General features: G+C 38.9%; 5 protein-coding genes across 7 annotated transcripts; 3 read left to right on the top strand and 2 right to left on the bottom strand.

Moving 5' to 3' along the window:
- Positions 1 to 62: 62 nt before the first annotated feature.
- On the top strand, positions 63 to 3062 carry LOC128856973 (DNA-dependent metalloprotease SPRTN). Of its 3 annotated transcripts, XM_054092450.1 has the most exons (7): positions 68 to 171; positions 234 to 319; positions 374 to 733; positions 788 to 907; positions 960 to 1326; positions 1385 to 1900; positions 1956 to 3062. In XM_054092450.1, exons 2-7 carry the CDS (start codon positions 242 to 244, stop codon positions 2909 to 2911), a joined length of 2397 nt encoding a protein of 798 aa, XP_053948425.1. In that variant the 5' UTR covers positions 68 to 171; positions 234 to 241; the 3' UTR covers positions 2912 to 3062. The 3 variants fall into 3 exon arrangements, with proteins under 3 accessions (XP_053948424.1, XP_053948426.1, XP_053948425.1); XM_054092449.1 differs by having other exon boundaries at positions 63 to 319; XM_054092451.1 differs by lacking the exon at positions 1385 to 1900 and having other exon boundaries at positions 63 to 319.
- On the bottom strand, positions 2900 to 3764 carry LOC128856975 (UDP-N-acetylglucosamine transferase subunit ALG14 homolog). Its single transcript, XM_054092452.1, has one exon. It carries the CDS (start codon positions 3747 to 3749, stop codon positions 3045 to 3047), a length of 705 nt encoding a protein of 234 aa, XP_053948427.1. The 5' UTR covers positions 3750 to 3764; the 3' UTR covers positions 2900 to 3044.
- An 894-nt stretch (positions 3765 to 4658) lies between these two features.
- On the top strand, positions 4659 to 6038 carry LOC128856972 (tRNA (guanine-N(7)-)-methyltransferase non-catalytic subunit wuho). The gene has a single exon (XM_054092448.1). The coding sequence runs from the start codon at positions 4743 to 4745 to the stop codon at positions 5901 to 5903; it is 1161 nt and encodes a 386-aa protein (XP_053948423.1). The 5' UTR covers positions 4659 to 4742; the 3' UTR covers positions 5904 to 6038.
- Positions 5937 to 7606, bottom strand: LOC128856971 (26S proteasome regulatory subunit 10B). The gene is made up of 5 exons (XM_054092447.1): positions 7372 to 7606; positions 7191 to 7310; positions 6407 to 7127; positions 6204 to 6344; positions 5937 to 6137 (listed from the first exon to the last, which is right to left on the bottom strand). The coding sequence occupies exons 1-5, from the start codon at positions 7475 to 7477 to the stop codon at positions 6035 to 6037; spliced, it is 1191 nt and encodes a 396-aa protein (XP_053948422.1). The 5' UTR covers positions 7478 to 7606; the 3' UTR covers positions 5937 to 6034.
- Positions 7607 to 9590: 1984 nt separating this feature from the next.
- LOC128856968 (acetyl-CoA acetyltransferase, mitochondrial) lies at positions 9591 to 11327 on the top strand. The gene has a single exon (XM_054092446.1). The coding sequence runs from the start codon at positions 9909 to 9911 to the stop codon at positions 11139 to 11141; it is 1233 nt and encodes a 410-aa protein (XP_053948421.1). The 5' UTR covers positions 9591 to 9908; the 3' UTR covers positions 11142 to 11327.
- Positions 11328 to 19319: the final 7992 nt, after the last annotated feature.

Here is a 19319-nt window from a genome sequence, read left to right as displayed (position 1 = left end):
TTAGCTCTTATAATGATCTCGGCAGCTAACTGCCTATTAAAAGCTAAGTATGGCAGCACTGGTTCTTGTTGTAAATGATTTAATATAATTTTCCCCGCGCAGTAAGCGAAAAATCTGTTCGTCTATTATTTTTTTCGCTAGCGTCGGAATTCTTCAGATGCCTGTGATGCAGTGAGTTACGAATACACTTTGGAAAGTAACAAAAAACACATTAAAAATGTCAAATGATCCAGATTTTCTAATGGCGCTGGAAATGCAAAGGCAGTGGAACGCAGAGCAGAGCACTGATTTGAATAGTAGCACAAACAGCGAAAGCAGCGTAAGTATCATTTTTTAGGCACCTTAAATTTTCGACATTAACTGATGTTATTAGGAGCCTGAGATTGTCAACTTCAGCATGCCGCCACCATCGAAGAAACCTTTACGTATTAAACGCAGCAATCCAAGCTCAAACCAAGATGAAGACTACTTGAACAGAACACAGAACCTGGTGCATCCGCAATGGGAAGTCCTCGATCCCACTCCGGACATAACCGCGTTGTTTGCCGCCTTTGATAATAAGTTCTTTCAAAGCCGTTTGAAGTGCGTAACTTTGGAGTGGAGTAAACGCATGTATAGCTGTGCTGGAATATGCTATTCGCGGCGTAATCGCTTTGGAATGGATATAACTATCCGCTTAAGCGAACCCCTGCTCAAGTTAAGACCACGCAAGGACTTGGTTGAAACTATGTTGGTTTGTTGTGCAAAACTGTATATTGGAAGTAAGACTTAAAAATTCCAATTGCAGCACGAGATGATACACGCATACTGTTTTGTCTTGAATATTCGGGAAGGCAACGGCGGGCATGGCCCTAACTTCAAAAAGATCATGTACGCTATCAATAAAGTAGCCGGTACGAACATAACAGTGAGTATGTGCAACCACTACTTAAGCATTTCTAAAGGTATGCGTATCTCAGGTTTACCACACATTCAGAGATGAAGTGGACGTATATAAACAGCACTGGTGGCGCTGTAATGGGAGCTGCACAAATCGCGCACCCTTTTTCGGCTATGTAAAACGTACGTGCAACCGAGCTCCCGGCCCTAATGACCAATGGTGGGCGGCACATCAGGAATCTTGTGGTGGTACTTTCATGAAAATTAAAGGTCCGGACAAACCTAAGAAGCGAAATACAACAAAAGATACAAAACCACCGAACGGCAAGGATTTGCGTACATTTTTCCCTACTAAGGACAAAAAAATAAGCTCAACACCAAAGCTGTCGGATGCAAATAATTTGAGGAGTTCTAGTAGTGGATCGGCAGGCTTTGGCGGTATTAAAGGTGTGTTTCAAATTATTTTACTCCCTCTCGAGCGCCTGCAAAGCTTTCATTTTTTTAGGACCCATCAAAACCAACGGGGGTGGTACGCTTCTTCTGAATCCTAAAACAAAACCACCTCTTGCAAAGCCAAATGAGCGCCAGCCATCCATTGCATCTGCATTTCCCCCCTCCTCCTACCCAGGCCTATCAACTGATCCGTTCAATACAAAAACAAGTCATAACTCGATTAGTACACCTACAAGACGCACTTCGGCAAGTGGTAACTTAGGAAACGTTTTTGGTTTCGCAAATTTAAATGACGGTAATGGCGGTGACAGTTGGCCTGCAGGAGGTCGTATCAATGGGAACAAGACAAATGCTGCTTTCAGTGGTAGTGGGTGCCAAGTAGGTGCCACTAGTAACTCGAGCATGAGCTCGAAAAACAGTCCTGGGCGAGATGTGGATCGTAATCATTTGCGTGACTTGTGGCTAAAGCGTTTTGATAACAGTAGCAATAACGGAAATTCTGACTCGAAATTAGTTAATAATAACAAACCCGCGCGTGGCCTTGAAAGCGATGCAGAAGCGCCACAAGGTGAGGGAATAGAAATTTTGCAATATACAATTTTAAATGAATTTGCACATTTTAGGTGATGTGAAACGGAGACGCCTTTCAACCGATGATTCACAACCACATAACATACCTGAAGATACTAAACCGAAAACTGACGATTGGCTTGTGTTAGATGATGAGATAATGTTAAGAGAGGCACCTACAGAGACTATTGCCATACTCTCCGATGATGAAAGCGATGAATATGACAATGATGTGGAGGAAAGTGATAATGAAGTGCGACCATCGAAACAATCCACACCGCTTACCGCTGATGAACGTCAAAAAGCGATTAAGCAAGAAATACTCGAAGATACTGCAGATTTGTTGGATGAGGATATCATTCTTATAGATGACGAGTATGACGATAATTCACTAGTTGCCAATAATGATTTGCCGACTATATCGGCGGCTGCAGAATTGGCCGACACTTCTGTGATAGATGAGTTCTTTAGCGACGACACAATGTTGAAGGAGTTCAATCGTGAGAACGATGTTAAACCGTCCGGGTCTCGTCATTTCTCCTTGCCAGAGGATGAAATCATTACATGTCCCATATGTCAAGGTAAAATGAAGCGTTGTGTATTCGCCGACCATATGAACGGATGTACTGGTATTGCAATTAAAGTTGCTCCCCCTAAGCATGCGCTGAAAAAGCTATCGGCTATATCCCGACCTGTGAAACCGACCAACAAATCACGCCCCTCTCGTAAAGAAATTCTACGCAAAGCCGGCTACTCTGAACAGGATTTAATCAATCTTACATCGACTAGTGATGAAGAATTTTCTAGTAGTAATGGTAATATAAACCTCACCTCGCCAACTCAACCTAATGCTTATTCAACATCTGCAGAGGTGAGCCCAGAAAATATGGATACTAGGTTATATCGGCAAAGAAATATTTTGAAAAGCACCATTCAGTGCCCTAATTGTGGCCAAGAGGTTGAACAGAACACAATTAACGATCATCTGGATGATTGCCTCTCGTCATAGTATTATAAATTTTAAGTATATTTATTTATAAAAAATTACAAAATGTTTTCCATGCTTGGTATGTCTAAGTTCATCACAAAGTATCTTAATATTACAACATCTTTGGCTTCTTCATGAAATAAAAGGCATTTATTCACATAATTTTTCCGAAGTATTTAACGTTGTTGCTGTTTTTATAGTTTTCGGCCAACGCCGGCCATTGGACAACTAGCAAGTCAAGGAAAGGGCGAAGTAATTTAGCGCTAAGCGATAGTGTACGCACCCGACACCAACTCTCCACATAGACGATTTTAGTATTGCACGACAAGCGCCCAAGTTTCTTCCACGCATAAACCGCGATGCAAAACGGCAGACAGGTTCCTGGACCATTGCATAGTAATAGTTTTGGTTGATCACACCAAACTAACCAGAAGCTCCACAATAGTGCCCAAAGCGTTGTAAACACGCTACTAAAGTAGTTCTGACCTACTTTGCGACTACGAGGCACATAAATAAATGAAGTGTCGTCCAGAGCCACACCGACCCTTTGCATGGCGCTTGTTATTCTGCTTCGTGAGGTTGTATCATCATTGGCGATAACATACCGCAAAGGTTCGTAAATTCGTTTGCCCTTGTCAGTACCCAGAAGCGCCATATTTATAGTACACATTTCGGCAGTATGACCACCAGATCCTAGTACGATATATACCGGATATTTGGTGTTACTGCGGCTTTTTGTCGGAGGCATTTCCACAGCTTGTTTTTGTAGTCTAATTGCATGCACTGTGATCAAAATGTTATCTATGATCAAAATGTCAACTGTTGTAAACAAAGTAGGTATGCAAGATGTTCGTAACATCGATGTAGAGACTCGAAAAAAATCGAGACTCTATTATTGATGAACGGTCTATCGATGTTTTTGGTACACCAAAACACCTGTCAATATAGCTTTCAGGGTTGCATTAGCCTTTCGTAGTCCGATTATCAAGACGAATAGAGAAATAGATGGCGCCTTCCGAATTCGCTGTGTCGTAGAGTTCATGTATAAACAAACAAAGCTTAAATCCCACAAATCACAATATTACCAAGCCATTCACTGAATTTCCCAAACATGTGATTTCTCCGACTTTTGTTTGTTTTATTCGGTTCTTATGCATTGCGAAAGAAGCTGACGTCGGACTTGTCAAAGTCGAAGAAAATAAAGTAACTGTTTTTTAATGGCGCTACCTAAGATGCTCAATAGGCCTTGTCCGATGATAATAGCGACCATCAGACTCTCTATCGATGCTAACATCTAGCGAAGTAGGATGCCTGCGGAAATTTTGAAGCCTTTTGAAAGTTAGACTATGGAAATATCCGGACAAAACTCTGGCACGATAAGTAAAGTAATTCCACTTGTACGCTGTTAACGAGAGATTCTGGCAAACTTGTCACCAAAATTAGATAGTACTATTGCGCTGATGACTGAATTTGAAAAGCAGGTTATAAAACGATGCGATAAATTTGAACAATGCTCGTATTTGGCAATTGCCAACCGCACTGGATTCGCCATTTATATTAAGATGCTTCATTTCAGAGATCCGACTGCTAAAGCTGAAGTATTCACTTATAAAAACAATTGTGTTTTGCGTACCAATAATATATTAAAAGCATCGACAGAACATCGATGTTAAACATTTCGATGTTTTCATGAGCGATGTTGCATCTTTAAGCAAAGTAAATATGACAATCAGCTGTTCGAACGATGACTAATAAACCATTGTGACTTGTTCGTTGTATTAGATTGTGAATTGTAGTGAAATTTTGTTTGCAGTATTCTGTGATTTTATTCAAGAAGCATTTATTACTAATAATGACGACGCTTTTTTATGCCGATCCTGAATTGATAATAGCATTAAATAGAAAAGTTATCTTCGTAAATCCAAATGATTTGCAAATATTTAAGGAGATCGAGTTGCCTGAAGACTTAAAAGTATGTGGGTTGAAAACACTCAAAGACGTCGACGAAGCCGCAGAAGCTGGTGGGAGTAACGAACAATGTAAAGCGTCGAAGAAACTAAAAGAAGTGAATATTGAATTGCCCAGCATACTACATGTGCAACTTTCACCCGATAGACGACTGTGCGCAGTAACCACAGCAGGTCAGAAGGCCGTTCTTCTGTATGAGTGCCACCCTGAATACGCAAAACTTATTTCAGTTCGTCCACTGGCACGTGCTTCCAGCGCTCTTACGTTTAGCAATGATTCCACTGCATTGTTGGTGACTGACAAATCGGGCGATTGCTACAAGTATGATTGTGTGAACTTGGAAGATGAACCCAGTCTTCTACTCGGACATCTTAGTATAGTTTACGATGCAGTGTGGACTCCAAGTGCCGAATATATTATCACTTGCGACAGAGACGATAAAATACGCGTAACGAACTATCCTGAAACACATGATATACATGGCTACTGTTTGGGGCATAAAGAATTTGTGTCCGGGATTGCTCTACTAGACACGGATACAATAGTTTCTGTATCTGGGGATAAAACATTGCGTCTATGGAATTTCATTAGTGGCCAAGAAGTGGCAAAGATAGACTTACCTGCACCTGCTTTACGGATTTGCTTGCGTTTGACTGGAGAAGATACGTTTCAAGCGGCTGTGTTGCTATATCAGCCTGACGAATGCATTGGTGTTTATGAGCTTAGAAAAAATGATGCAGACAAGTGGGTTATTTCGGCACGCGCGGTACTGCAGTTTCCGGAAGTGATTGTTAGCAATATATGTTTTGTAAATGAAAGTCTTTATGCTATTGGTATTATTGACGAACACTTCAGTTTGAAAATATCTAAATTGTCGGAGAAGGCGTCAGATGTACCAGAAAATTGGATTAAGATGGTTGAAGAGCAGTTCAAAACGGAGGTGTGGAAGTCTGAAGACGTGTCGGCATGGTTCAAGAAGCGCTATGACAACGTTAGCGAGTACTTAGAACGCAAAAAACGACGAATCGAAGAAAAGAAAAAGTAGTATTTTCGAAAGCAGTGAATAAAATATGCGAAATTAATTTCTATGGGCAATACGTAAATAAAGTTTATTTTGTTACTCGAGTAATTTTATAGAAAATTTTGTTGGATTTTCTTGCGAATAAGATGTCCAGCCTAAACTGGTTTGTAATCTAATTTGCTTTCCAATTTCTTGTTGTCAGCTACCTTACGCACAGCTTTCATGAAGTCCTCATGGATAACGTACTCACGGTCAGCCCTAAGGTTTTAGAAAAATAAAAGTATTTAAACCACAATTTAGATGTTAATCAAAATATACATTTACCTGATAGCGAAGAGACCAGCTTCTGTGCAAACATTTCTCAAATCAGCACCGTTAAAGTTGTCCGACAATTTCACAATAGCTTCGTAGTCGATTTCCCCATGCTTTGCAATTATCGCTGCATGAATCTTTAAGATTTCCATACTGCGATATATATGAAAAGTTATTACAATTAAACTCCCTTGTCTGACTCATTTAATGCTTACCGCGCTTGTTCATTAGGCAGTGGTATTTCAATTTTGCGATCTAAACGTCCTGGACGCAAAAGAGCAGGATCCAGAGTATCGGGGCGGTTTGTTGCCATAATCATTTTTACTTGGCCTAGTGAATCGAAACCATCCATTTGGTTTAGCAGCTCCATAAGCGTACGTTGAATTTCACGATCTGCCGATGTGCCTTCTGAGAATCTGCGACCACCGATGGCGTCGATTTCATCCATAAAAATAATGCACGGTTGATGATCGCGTGCATAGTTGAACATCTCACGAATAAGACGGGCACTTTCGCCAATATATTTATCAACAATAGCAGATGAAACCACTTTCAAAAAATTGGCATCTAATTGCGAAGCTACTGCTCTGGCCAACAAAGTTTTTCCAGTACCAGGTGGCCCGTATAATAGACAACCTTTTGGTGGTGTGATACCTACACGCAAAAACAGCTCAGGATTGAGCAATGGCAGTTCAATCACCTCACGCAATTCACGTATCTGTTCAGAAAGTCCACCAATGGCGGAATACTTTACTTCACCAGGATCTTCGTGCGACATATTATATACTAGGGGGTCGACTTCACGTGGCAAATAACGCATAATAGTAAGTGTAGTCATATCGAGAGCGACACGGGTTCCGGACTTCAATTTACTTTTATCCAACTGCCGACGGCATCCTACCACATAGCGTGGCCCATTTGTAGCTTTTACAATGACTGCGAAAACAAAAATCGACGTATATAAATCTGATCATACAAGGTGGCTCACTCACTACTTACACTTATCTTCTGTCAATTGCTTAAGAACTTCTCCCACAATCTGCCCTACACTTTGGAGTGCCTTAAGATCATTTTCAGATTTGTCATACTGTTTTGTGAGCTCTTTGATTTCCTCGCGTTCTAAGGAAATTGAATTTTTGGTTGAGTAGTGATGTTTATGTAAAATCGTAAGGGCACTTACTCTCTTTGAGACGCGACTCCACCTCCTTATGCTCCAGTAGCTTTTTCCTATATTCCACTAGTGCTTTCTCACGAACTCCTTCTGCTGGCACTCCTCCCGAAGTCATTTTGCAGAAAAATATAAGCTTTTAGTTAGTTTTTAAAAATGTTTAATGAGTTCTGAATTTAGATGCGTGAATTTGCAATTTTCCGGAGATGATTCTGCTTCGAAATGTCATTTGCTGTTTATCAACCGTCATACAAAGTTGGCAGATAGGAAGCGTAATGAAAGTAGACATTTTAAGGAGAATGAATGGCGTTGCCACATATGTAGTCGGCTAGTGATATTCATCATTATATTAGTTGGGAGGAAAATAATTTTATTTTTCTAGTAGAATTCGGTAGTTGGCTATAGTGATCGTAAGGTGTCGTCAAACAATTTAAAGTTTATGCTCGTTGTCAATAATTGTGATATTTTACACAAAAAAATTTGTTTTTGTTAATAATAGAAGTCAACGAAGAGTAAATTTCATATATTTTACAGTTTTTCTTTGATAAATTGTATTTATGGGGCCGATACTGTAACAGTTAATTACGTGCATTTTTGGTTTTGTCAATTCTGCTCGGATATTTTTGATGTTAAAGAAAATGTTGATAATGTCGACAAAATCACAGAAATAATCGAAGTTGACCGGCATATTACTAGTCGTGGCATCATTCAGGAGCTAAAGATCGACCATGAAACAGTTTAAACTAATTAAGCAATAATTTTTACGCAAGAATAATGGATTTCTTTTTCCCAAACAATATTTATTTTCAGGTTGTGTGCTTGTATATCTTTCTTCAATGATCTTTCTTCTTGTTAAATATATGTATTTGAAATTCACGTAAAGGAATTTAAGTTTATAAGTTTAGTGTTACTCCAAAAGATCATAAATACTCAGGAACCCAGTTATTTCAGAAATCGACTAATGTTTTCAAAATTTTGCGGTTCGTTAAACTTAGTCCCGATAAATACAGTTGTTTGATGACCGAAGATCAATACTTTGTGTTCTCTGTGCGTCTTTGGAACAACTTACCACAAAAAATTAATCGTGAAAAAGAGAGCTTGCGCTTCAAACATAACCTTTGCCGTTATCTTGCCGTATATTGCTGAATGTACTCAAATGATTTCCCATTAATTCAATCTACTCCAATTAATCCCTACTCCTACTACTACTATTTCTAACCTACTTTCCTTTTTTAATACCTTCTCCAACTTCAAATTCTTTAACACTAGCTGTAATTTTAATTTTGATTTTATTGTTAATCCTTTCGTCTACAATTCAATTATGAAAACTATTCTTAAGGCCAATCATTGTAAGAGTCATCTATGGTAAGAATAACCCATAGTTGTAAATTTGACATAAATAAATAAATAATAATAATATATTTACCAGTTGGTGAAACAATAACAAATTTTGGCTCAATAAACAACCCTGCTTTTGATTTGTTATGCAATATTTGACAAGTTTTCAACAGGTCCGTTCTTCCTAGTTGATAAGTTGTAGTGCTTTATTGGCAGCATAGATGACTAGATGTGAAACTTATTCATTTTGAGAGAGAACGCGCCCATGAGGACGTTTCAAAACTTGGCAGCACTCACACATTATGGGATTTTGAACAGCTGATAGGCGAAATGGCAGACTGCCAGAAGAAACGCGCCGAAAATAACTGACGAAAACAGTTCGTTTTTGCTTAATGGAGAAATGACGTGTTGAAATGTATATAATTATTTGTCTTAAAATTAATTCAATTGAAACGTAATAATTTAAATTGAAGGGAGTTTTAGAATTTTTCAAAGCCTTTTATATCCTTTTCAACTTCTACTTTAATTAGTCTTATGCACATATGCATATGAATACATTTTACTCGTACATACATGTACTTTTATTGAAATCTGTATGTTGGTTTATGTCTGTAAATTGGTATATACGTAAATATTCTATGAGTGAAAAGCGTAGGTAAGGGAATTCAATTTGAGTTTGAGATATTTTACGAAGATTAAAAGTAATCTGCTTTAACTTATTCTGTTCGTTGTTTGAGAATTTTTGTTTTTTGTTACCCACTTTCTGTGTTATATTAAAAAATCGCAATAAGTCATGTTTTTAATTATAACTTATGTTTTTCGGGTTCATAACTTTATTATTATTAAATTACTTATGAATATCAGTTTTAAATAATTTCATTTACATATAAATTTTTAAATTTTTTGCTTATTTATGTACATATTTCATACGGATTGTGCTTATTTTTAGTATATGTTGGGGGTTACGAGTGATATAAGGCTATTGGGCAACCGCACACTAAATACTAACCTCAATGGTGGTATGGAAACTAAAAATTCCAGACCTTTGGTTCAAAAATACCCAATTCATGTTTCTACCGGTGTGGCAATATTGGAAAATGTTATAAAAAATGCACATTTTTCAGCGCTCTCACGAGAAAAAGAGTTTCACATCTAGTCATCTATGATTGGCAGTTTCCGATTGAAAATTATTTTTCTACTGCATATTTGAAATGGCAAGTTTTCTACGAGCTACGCGATCACTGTGTGCTTACTCACGTAAATACAGTTCCAAAATACAAGATGTTGTAATTGTCTCCGCTGCCCGCACACCAATCGGAAGTTTTCAAAGTCAATTAGCGCCTTTGTCAGCCACGCAACTGGGAGCAGTAGCAGTCGAGGCTGCAGTACAGCGAGCTGGGATCAGTAAGGACCAAGTGGATGAGGTTATTATGGGCAATGTCGTGTCTGCGGGCTTAGGTCAGGCACCGGCACGTCAAGCTGCAATTTTCGCCGGCCTACCGAAGAACGTGTGTTGCACAACAGTGAACAAAGTGTGCTCCTCTGGCATGAAGGCGGTCATGCTGGGAGCACAGTCGCTGATGCTCGGGCAGGCAGAAATTGTTGTTGCAGGTGGTATGGAGTCAATGTCGAATGTGCCATATTATATGAAACGTGGACCCACACCGTATGGGGGCATTCAATTGATTGACGGCATTGTCTTTGATGGTCTCACTGATGTTTACAACAAGTTTCATATGGGCAACTGTGCCGAAAATACAGCCAAAAAAATGGGAATAAGTCGTCAGGAACAAGATGACTTTGCCATCCAATCGTATAAGCGCTCAGCACAAGCATGGACTGAAAAAGCTTTTGATGCTGAAATTGCGCCGGTAAAAATACAATTGAAACGTAAACCTGAGGTAGTTATATCCGAAGACGAGGAGTATAAGCGCGTTAATTTCGATAAATTTGGTCAACTGGCTACGGTGTTTCAGAGAGAGAATGGTACTGTTACAGCTGGCAATGCTTCCACCTTGAACGACGGTGGTGCTGCCACTGTGCTGATGACTGCTGAAGCAGCACAGCGATTAAATCTGAAACCTCTTGCACGTATTGTTGCCTTCCAGGATGCCGAAACGGATCCAATTGATTTTCCTATTGCTCCCGCGTTCGCAGTGCCGCTTTTATTGAAGCGTGCTGGTGTTAACAAGCAAGATGTTTCAATGTGGGAAATCAATGAAGCTTTCTCGCTGGTTGTATTGGCCAATATAAAAAAATTGGACGTCGACCCTGCTAAGGTCAACATACATGGCGGTGCTGTGTCCATCGGCCATCCAATTGGTATGTCTGGCGCTCGTTTGGTCACACATTTGTCACATGCGCTGAAGCCCGGCGAATTTGGATGTGCCTCTATATGTAACGGTGGTGGCGGTGCGTCCTCCATTCTTGTGCAGAAATTGTAAACGGAATCGTCAAGTGGCAGAAATTCGAAAAACTAAGTGTGCATTTATTTTTTATACATTTCTTATGAAAATTCGTTTTAAGTGAAAAGCTATTAATATTGTAATACATATATAAAATGTGTTATATTCTGGAAGAAAATTATCATGATGGTTTAAAATATGCTAAATAAAAATTTTGTACAGCAATGAACAGGTGTTCTCTTATATTTTTTGCTTTGCCATGCTGAAGCAGCTCTTTGAAGTAACTAAGCAACGGGAGAAAACAAATCACGAAGTACAAAGTCCAGTGCGACTGATTTCGTTAATCTGGTCACCTACAACATTGAAGCAAGGTGGACAAATTATTTTTTTATGATTGTTTTACTTTGGTATAATAGCAACAAACGAATACACGCAACTATGCAATGTTGTTGTAGTAGCATAATCATTCCAAATAAAGGGTTTTCCAATAAGAGGTGTTATTTTGTTAAAAGATCAATGGTTTCGTTGCTTGTGTGGCACGTAGCGCCGTCTTGTTGAAAATAAACGTTGACCAGATCAATACCATCCAATTCCGGCCATAAAAATCGAAAAAGTAAGGCCCAATGACTCCGCCGGATCATAAACCGCACCAAACAGACACACGTTGAGGATAGAGAGGCTTTCCAACAATAACGCTTGGTCCCAGATCTGACAATTTTGCTTGTTGACGAAGCTACCGAGGTGGAAATGGGCCTCATCACTCAAGATGATTTTTCGGTGGAATTCCAGATCATTTTCATGCATTTCAACGACCCAATCAGCAAAGACACGACGTTGGTGATGATCGGCCAGCTTGAGTCTTGTGATAACTGGACTTTATAAGCCTTAAGATCCAAATCTTTATGCAAAATACGGTGTAATGACGTTTGTGGAATTCCTAATTCCAAAGAACGACGAGGAATGGACAAACCTGGGTTTTCTTCAACACTTTCGGCTACAACAGCAATATTTTCGGCTGTTCTTGAGCGACGTGCACGGGTTTTATTCTTCACATCACTTATTTGTCCCAACAGCTCGAATTATTCACCAATTTCAGTATTGCGGTCCGACAAGGTGCTTGATGATGACCCAAAAATATTCGAGTTTTACGAACCGTCTCTGCCAAATTTTCAATATTTAATAATTTCTCTTTCCGTTCCATTTTTATTAATGGCGTAGTTTGTCAAATACCCAAAAATGACAGCTTCAAAAGCGACATATACCGAAATAGCGGGCTATTCAAAATAACACCTGTTATTGGAAGGCCCTTTACATATACGGGTAAGGTTGCTGTAGTGACATGCCTTAGCCGGATATAAATTCGGGTCATTGCGGTGATGTAGAACCGACTGTCCGGGAACCGACTATCCAATAAACACAACCGCTTCCTAGATATAAAATCAACTTTTCGGCTGAGTTGTCATAGCGATATAAACAAATTTTTTATGCGCGCCGACAAAAGTGCGAATACTCCAATTTACTACGTACGAGGGTTGCCTTTTATATTTTGCGCCAAGTAACAAAAACACAGTAAAATAATAACTTATTGTTTTTCAAAATATTGTTGGAAGTCAATACACTTCTGCATTCGCTTGAACCGATTTTCAAAACACTTTTGCCACTCAGAACCTCCAAAATGTATTGCTTAAAGAATTCAATAGCGTTGGAAAACATTGGCCTCGCATTTTACTTTTGATCTTCGAGAACAAAATCAGAGCCGTAAGGTGGATGACCCATTAATTGACCCTACCGTTTGAATGCTCAAAAACTCTCTTGCGGGAGCCGATATACATATGAGAGCGCGCATTGCCTTGATGCGATGATTCGTCTTCGGCAGTTGGTTTTCCTAAACTTTGTGAAAACTTCGGGCGAACAAATAATTGACTGCGATTCTCTAGTGGTACAGTTGCGGCATGACCAGATTTCCCGAAAAAACAGGCTACCATTTGCTTTGAAGCGCAGTTTCTGCAAATAACTTTTGTTGGATTAAGCTCGTCTTGGGCACCCATACTGTCGATCGGTGTTTTGCTTTCGACACATATGCATATATCCAAAATTTTACACCTGATATGATGCCACAGACGTACTTTGAACCACTGTATCTGAATTTCTTCAACATTTCTTTACACCAATCGACAAGAGTCCTTTTTTGGGTAATTGCCAAATTATGCGGCATCCAAGCAAAGGCAAATCTTTTTTACGACCAAATGTTCATGCAATATTGAATATATGCTGGTGCCACTAATGCCTAATGTCGCCTCTATTTTGCGATACCTCAAATGGCGATTTCATATTACCAATTATATGTCTCTGGCACAACAACTGTTTTTCGACGGACTTCACGAAATTCATTCTCCAAGAATCGACGGCCACACTGGAACTCGTTGTACCAGCGATTCACAGTGGTTGTCGAAGTAAGTTGATCAATGCCCTCCTGTCGCAATAATTCACGTCGAAAATCGTTATAAATCATCGCACGAAAATTTTTACGAGCTAATTTTATCTTTTGAGCGAGATGAATTTTTCAATTCACTGAAAAACTAACAAATAAAGGTTAGTTAGTGTTTGTGAAAACGTTATATTTAAGTTTATACTAAAAATACCAAACTTTTCGATAAAAGTGTCGAATTACAGCCGATCACATGTAGTGATGTAAAGCCGCTAAATATTTATAAAAGGCGAACCTCGCATTTGCACCAGAGGTAAAATTTTTGTATGTATTTCAAAAATCTCAACTAGCTATTGTTGTTGTCGTTGTTGTTACAGCCAGTCTTAAGGGGTAACACCACTCTAGAAATTTCAAAAAATTGATTTTTTTTTTATAAGCTTAAAAAATTCTTTGAACCTTTTAAAATACAGAACAAAAAGTTTTATACGTTACCGAAGTTTATTTCATAAATATTTGAAGCTTTCAACCAAGCGTTAGTGACTGCTACCTAACGATTTCTCCAAATTTCCAAACTTTAAACGCGTTTTTCTCAAAACACGTTTTCTGAAATTGGCACGCAGTATAACTCAAACAATTTTAAATATTTTTAATCAGGTTTTTCACTACGTCTGTATAATAACCTTCTTAAGAGAAGAGCGTAGGGGATTTTCGATAGATTAATTTAAACGATTGTTATAATTATTTAAGTGCCGTTTTTTTAGTCCTAAATAGAGTTTTTTCCTTCAAATGCTTGCTAATTCCACAAAAATAAATATTTTTTAAATCCCCTACGTGTTTCTCTAGCTATTCTTATCTAGATTAAGAAAAAAAAAATTTCCTTGTTCCAGATTAAAATTTGCACCCTCTGTGCTGCGTGCCGCGGAGCTCCTTCAAGAGAAACCACATTACAAAAATGTCTCCAATGCCGCCATTTTGTAAAATTTTTCGATCAAACTTTGTTGTTTTGTATTTTAGTATATAAGTAATAACTTCCCAAATCAGAGTGATTGTTTTCCCTTTCCTTCTACACAAAAAAATTCTTTAAAAATCGTGTTTATTTTACGCGTGTAGAGTGGTGTTACCCCTTAATAGATACTTCAAACAAATTGTAATGTACGAGGGTGGTTCAATAAGTACCCGTGTTTGAAAACAGAGGGTGTTCCTGAGGGAGGTTGGTGTTAGCATCGTGTGCTGCTATCTATAAAACGACAGCAAAACAAATTTCAGACTGATTGATAGGTTGGTTTGGATTTGGCAACTATTCGAGTAAGACGTGCTTCGTGATTTTCGATAAGATGGAAAAAGAGAAGTATCGTTTTCTGTTTTTGGATAGGAAAAAATGCGAGGAGATAAAAGTTGCATGCTGTTGTTGTTGTAGCTGCATAAACATTCCCCATACTTAAATACGGGAAATGCTGCTGGAGTGACAGTCCTCGGCCGGATATAAATCCGGGTCGATTCGGTAACGTAGAACCGACTGTCGTGGAAACGAGTTGGATGCTGTTGATGGGGACGCTTCACCATCTTTTCATCGAATTTAAACGTGGGCGAACATACGTTTTTGATGAGGAGCAACCAAGGCGCCCGCTAGACGTGGTTACCGAGAAAATCATTCAGAACGTAGGGGAGGGGGCCCAGTTGTGACGCAGCTAAATATTTTTGACATGCGGTATGAAAATGACAGTTTGAGCCCTGCCAATCATGTTCGTTTGACGTTCAGCAGTTTTTGTGCAGACACCAACGTTAGTAGTCGCATTGTGTATACACGCACCAAACATCGTGTTGAAAATCGTGCGAAAAAGTTATTTTGATTTTTTTCAAAGTACCAAAATTTTGTGAAATTAACAGTGAAAAGGCGAGTGTAATGCATCAAAATATTGTATTTGCCGTATATTTTGTGATTCTATATGGATTTATGTGATTATGTGGTGTCTATAAAAAACTTGCTTGTCATACACAAAATAGCATCGTGACCCGGTTGTGACTCAGCGGGTGGCCCAGTTATGACGCACCTTTTTTTTGCACTACGATCATATAGAACTGCCGAATTCCTACATTTTTGTTGTTGTTTAAAAAAAACCAACTGCCAACTCGATCAATTGCAACGTATGCAAGCGTCCAGTTCATTTGAAGTGCGCCAACATGCAGGCAAGTTATTTCACTTGCAAACACTGCGAAAGTGACGTGGACGACGACTAGGAATATTTAGATGACGATGATGAATAAAAATCGTTGTCATTTATGGCCATTGAAGGACATTTTCTTTTGTATTTTTCATTATTTTTGCCATTGAAAGCCTTCAAAATAAATAAATCATTAAATCACAACAACTGGTGTGACATTCCTTTCATATTTTCTCATTTCCAGTAAATTTCTTGAGGTGCGTCACAACTGGGCCACTTTTTTTTTGTCCTAAAAAAAGTTATCTTGAAAAAATTTGTTCCAAAATTTTTTGAGTAACTCAAATAAACATACTTTCTTTGGAGAAAAGTTGCGTTTGGTTAATAGTTAAATGTTAAACTTCTTCATTTTTCAATTTGCGGAACTGAGGAAAAAATTTTAATTTTTTTCAAAACCCGCGTCACAACTGGGCCCCCTCCCCTACATAATTCTCGCTGATCGATGAATCTGAGTCCGCGAAGTAACAGAGGCTATAGGTGTGTTGACCGGAATGGCAATTAATTTTTGAAATGATAAGTTAGGAATGAAAAAATTGTCGGGCCCATAGGTGCCGCGACTGCTCACAAGCAACAACAAGCGGATGCAGCTATTAGCTTCGAAGCAGTGTTTAAAGCAATTTGTTAAGTCAAGTCGACTTGTAAACCACCAGAAACTAAGCAACAATCAAAACAATGGATTTCTCCTGGTGAGTCTGCTCTAAAGAAGGCGAAGACAGTTCCATCGGCCGGCAAGGTCATGGCGACGATTTTTTGATTTGCCAACGGCGTCATCCTCGTGGATTTTTTAAGAAAAAGAAAGACAATACTACAGTGAGTTTTTGGACCGCTTTCACAAAAAATAGAAGGAGACATGGCCGCATTTGGTGAAAAAGAAGGTACTGTTTCACCACGATAATGCACCAACTCATTCATCCGGAATTGTCGCCGCCGCCAAACTGCATGAATTGCTGCCGCTCCCCCGTATTCACTCGATCTGGCTCCCTGCAACTTTTTCTTGTTCCCTAATATGAAGAAATGGCTCACGGGAAAAAATTTAGTTCAAACGAGGAAGTCTTCATCGATACAGAGGCGTATTTTGGAGAGTTCGACAAATCCTATTTTTTAAAATGAGTTAAAAAAATGGTCGGAGCGTTGGGAGAAGTGTATCTTTCTAAAAGCGGACTATGTTGAAAAAAAGATTTGAAAAAATGGTGGCTTCTTTTCTAACACGGGTACTTATTATTATAGCCTACTATATTATTATAAAAGCGCAGTTGGATCAGGTCGGCAGCCGTTATTTTCTGAGTTGGAAGATTGCATCTGGGAATGGATTGCAGGAAGCAAAGCAATGGCTTCGGTTGTGCGCATGGCTGATATTCAAAAATTTACTCTTGAAACAGCAATTGAATTTCATATATCCACAGGAGAATTTAAAGCATCGCCACATTGGTTGGACAACTTCCTTAAACGATATGAACTGTCCCTAAGGAGATCAACAGCATTGTTTAAGCTGGAAGACAATGAAGTCATTAAGCGTGCACTTGCGTTTAAGCTTTTTAGTGATGGCATCGATTTTTCGAAATACCAACTCTCCAACATGACTGCTATGGATGAGATCGCGGTGTTCCTAGGCTAAAGAGCTCAGATGGCAGTTCCGCACAAGGCCTTTTCGTCAATTCACGTTCCTTCTACCGGTTACGAGAGTGCACGTGTTACCTGTATTTTGGCGATTCGTCTAGATGGCAAGAACGTATCGCCATTTTTAATCACTAAAGGTATAAAAGACCAGATTCAACGAGTTTCAGGAATTTATGTCAGTAAGTAAACTTGGTTGGCAATAAGCCACGCATAAACCTTTTGGTGTCTAGCGATACCAGATGGAGGCCGACCTTTATGAATACTGAAGATAGACATCATGTAGGATGTCAGCTCTTTTGGCGAATCTAAGCAGAGCCGGGAGATCCGCTTTTGAGACGTCCTCCAGACCCTCAAACAATGGGGATTCCAGGCATTTTAAACGCGTTTTCAATAATGTAGGATAGAAGCACAGAATGTGTTCTTGTTGCACTCAAGTAATTATAACAAAGTGGGCTGATTTTATGCTGCCACCACTGTTGAGGGGTCAGAATAGAGGTTTCCTAGCTTGGGATTCAGCCAGTACTCACCGCGCTAAAGACATGAAAAACTTTCTTGCTGAAAGGAAGATTGATCAAATAATGATTCCCGCAGGAATGACTCCAGACACTTGACATTGCAGTAAACACCATTCAAGGATCATTTGCGATTGGAGATCAATGAATATATTGAAAACAGAATGGTGAGAAATCATCGAGGTAATTTTGTAAAACCAGGCTTACAAGAAGTTGTGAGTTGGGTTAAAAATTCATGGGACAAAATAACTGATGAGTGATGTTTCCAAAGCACTACAAACAGGCTACTTAGACAAGAAGTATAGTATATAGAATCGGACCAATGATTCAACAGGAAATGGATTTGAAAGAAAATCAGAATATAATTCAGAATTTTATTTATGATGATGTTCCAGAAGAAGATGACATGACTGTAATTGAATAAATTTAAACTTCTGTATTCTGTGTTAAATTAATATTAAATAAAAATATATAAATAAACTTTTATTTTTGCCACAAGCCATTGGCCCGCAACAAGCCCTAGCGCGTATTTTGGACCAAAAAAGAAAGTAAGGCAGTGTTATTTTCGGAAAAAGACGGTACTTTTATATTTTATTACTACTAAAGGGTGATTTTTAGCTAATTTTTGGATCAATGGGTACGTAAATAAGCAGAATTGTCGATTTTGGAGTGAGGACAGCCAGAAGAATTGCAAGGGCTACCAATGTATCCAGAAAAGGTCACAGTTTGGTCTGGTTTATGGGCTGGAGGTATCATTGGACCATCGTACTTCTCCAAAGATGCTGCGAATCGTAACGTAACTGTGAATGGTGACCGCTGCCGTGAAATGATATCTAACTTTTTTTTGCCCAAAATGCAAAAGCTTGACTTGCATGACATGTGGTTTCAGCAAGACGGTGCGACATGCCACACAGCACGCGTAACAATGGACTTGTTGAGAGGCGAGTTCGGTGAACATTTTATTTCACGTTCGGGACCTGTCAATTGGCCACCCAGTTCGTGCGATATAACGCCTTTAGATTATTTTTTGTGGGGCTATGTTAAAGCTCTTGTCTATTCAGACAAGCCTGCTTCAATTAACGCATTGGAAGACAACACTAAAGCATTTATATGTAAGATACCGGCCGAAACATTGGAGAGAGTATGCTAAAATTGGACTAAGCGGATGGATCATTTGAAGCGCAGTCGCGGTCAACATTTGCATGAAATAATCTTCAAACATTAAATTATATGGCCTGTACTATCGATTTAAATAAAAAGTTCATGCATTCTTCTGAATTTTACGTGTGTTTTTTTGAAAAACTTTCCTATAGCTCTTAAAAAATCACCCTTTATAATAACTGAAAACTGAAGAGTGAGAAACATTGTTGATCAATTAAGAAGCCGATTTTTCTGTGGAAGCCAGAAAGCGGCTTGAATGCAAAACCTTTTATTATTGAAT

This window comes from Anastrepha ludens, chromosome 3, assembly GCF_028408465.1.
Source record: "Anastrepha ludens isolate Willacy chromosome 3, idAnaLude1.1, whole genome shotgun sequence".
NCBI lineage: Eukaryota > Metazoa > Arthropoda > Insecta > Diptera > Tephritidae > Anastrepha > Anastrepha ludens.
The sequence above is the reverse complement of the archived record's forward strand: the minus strand, read 5'-3'. Positions and strand labels throughout refer to the sequence as shown.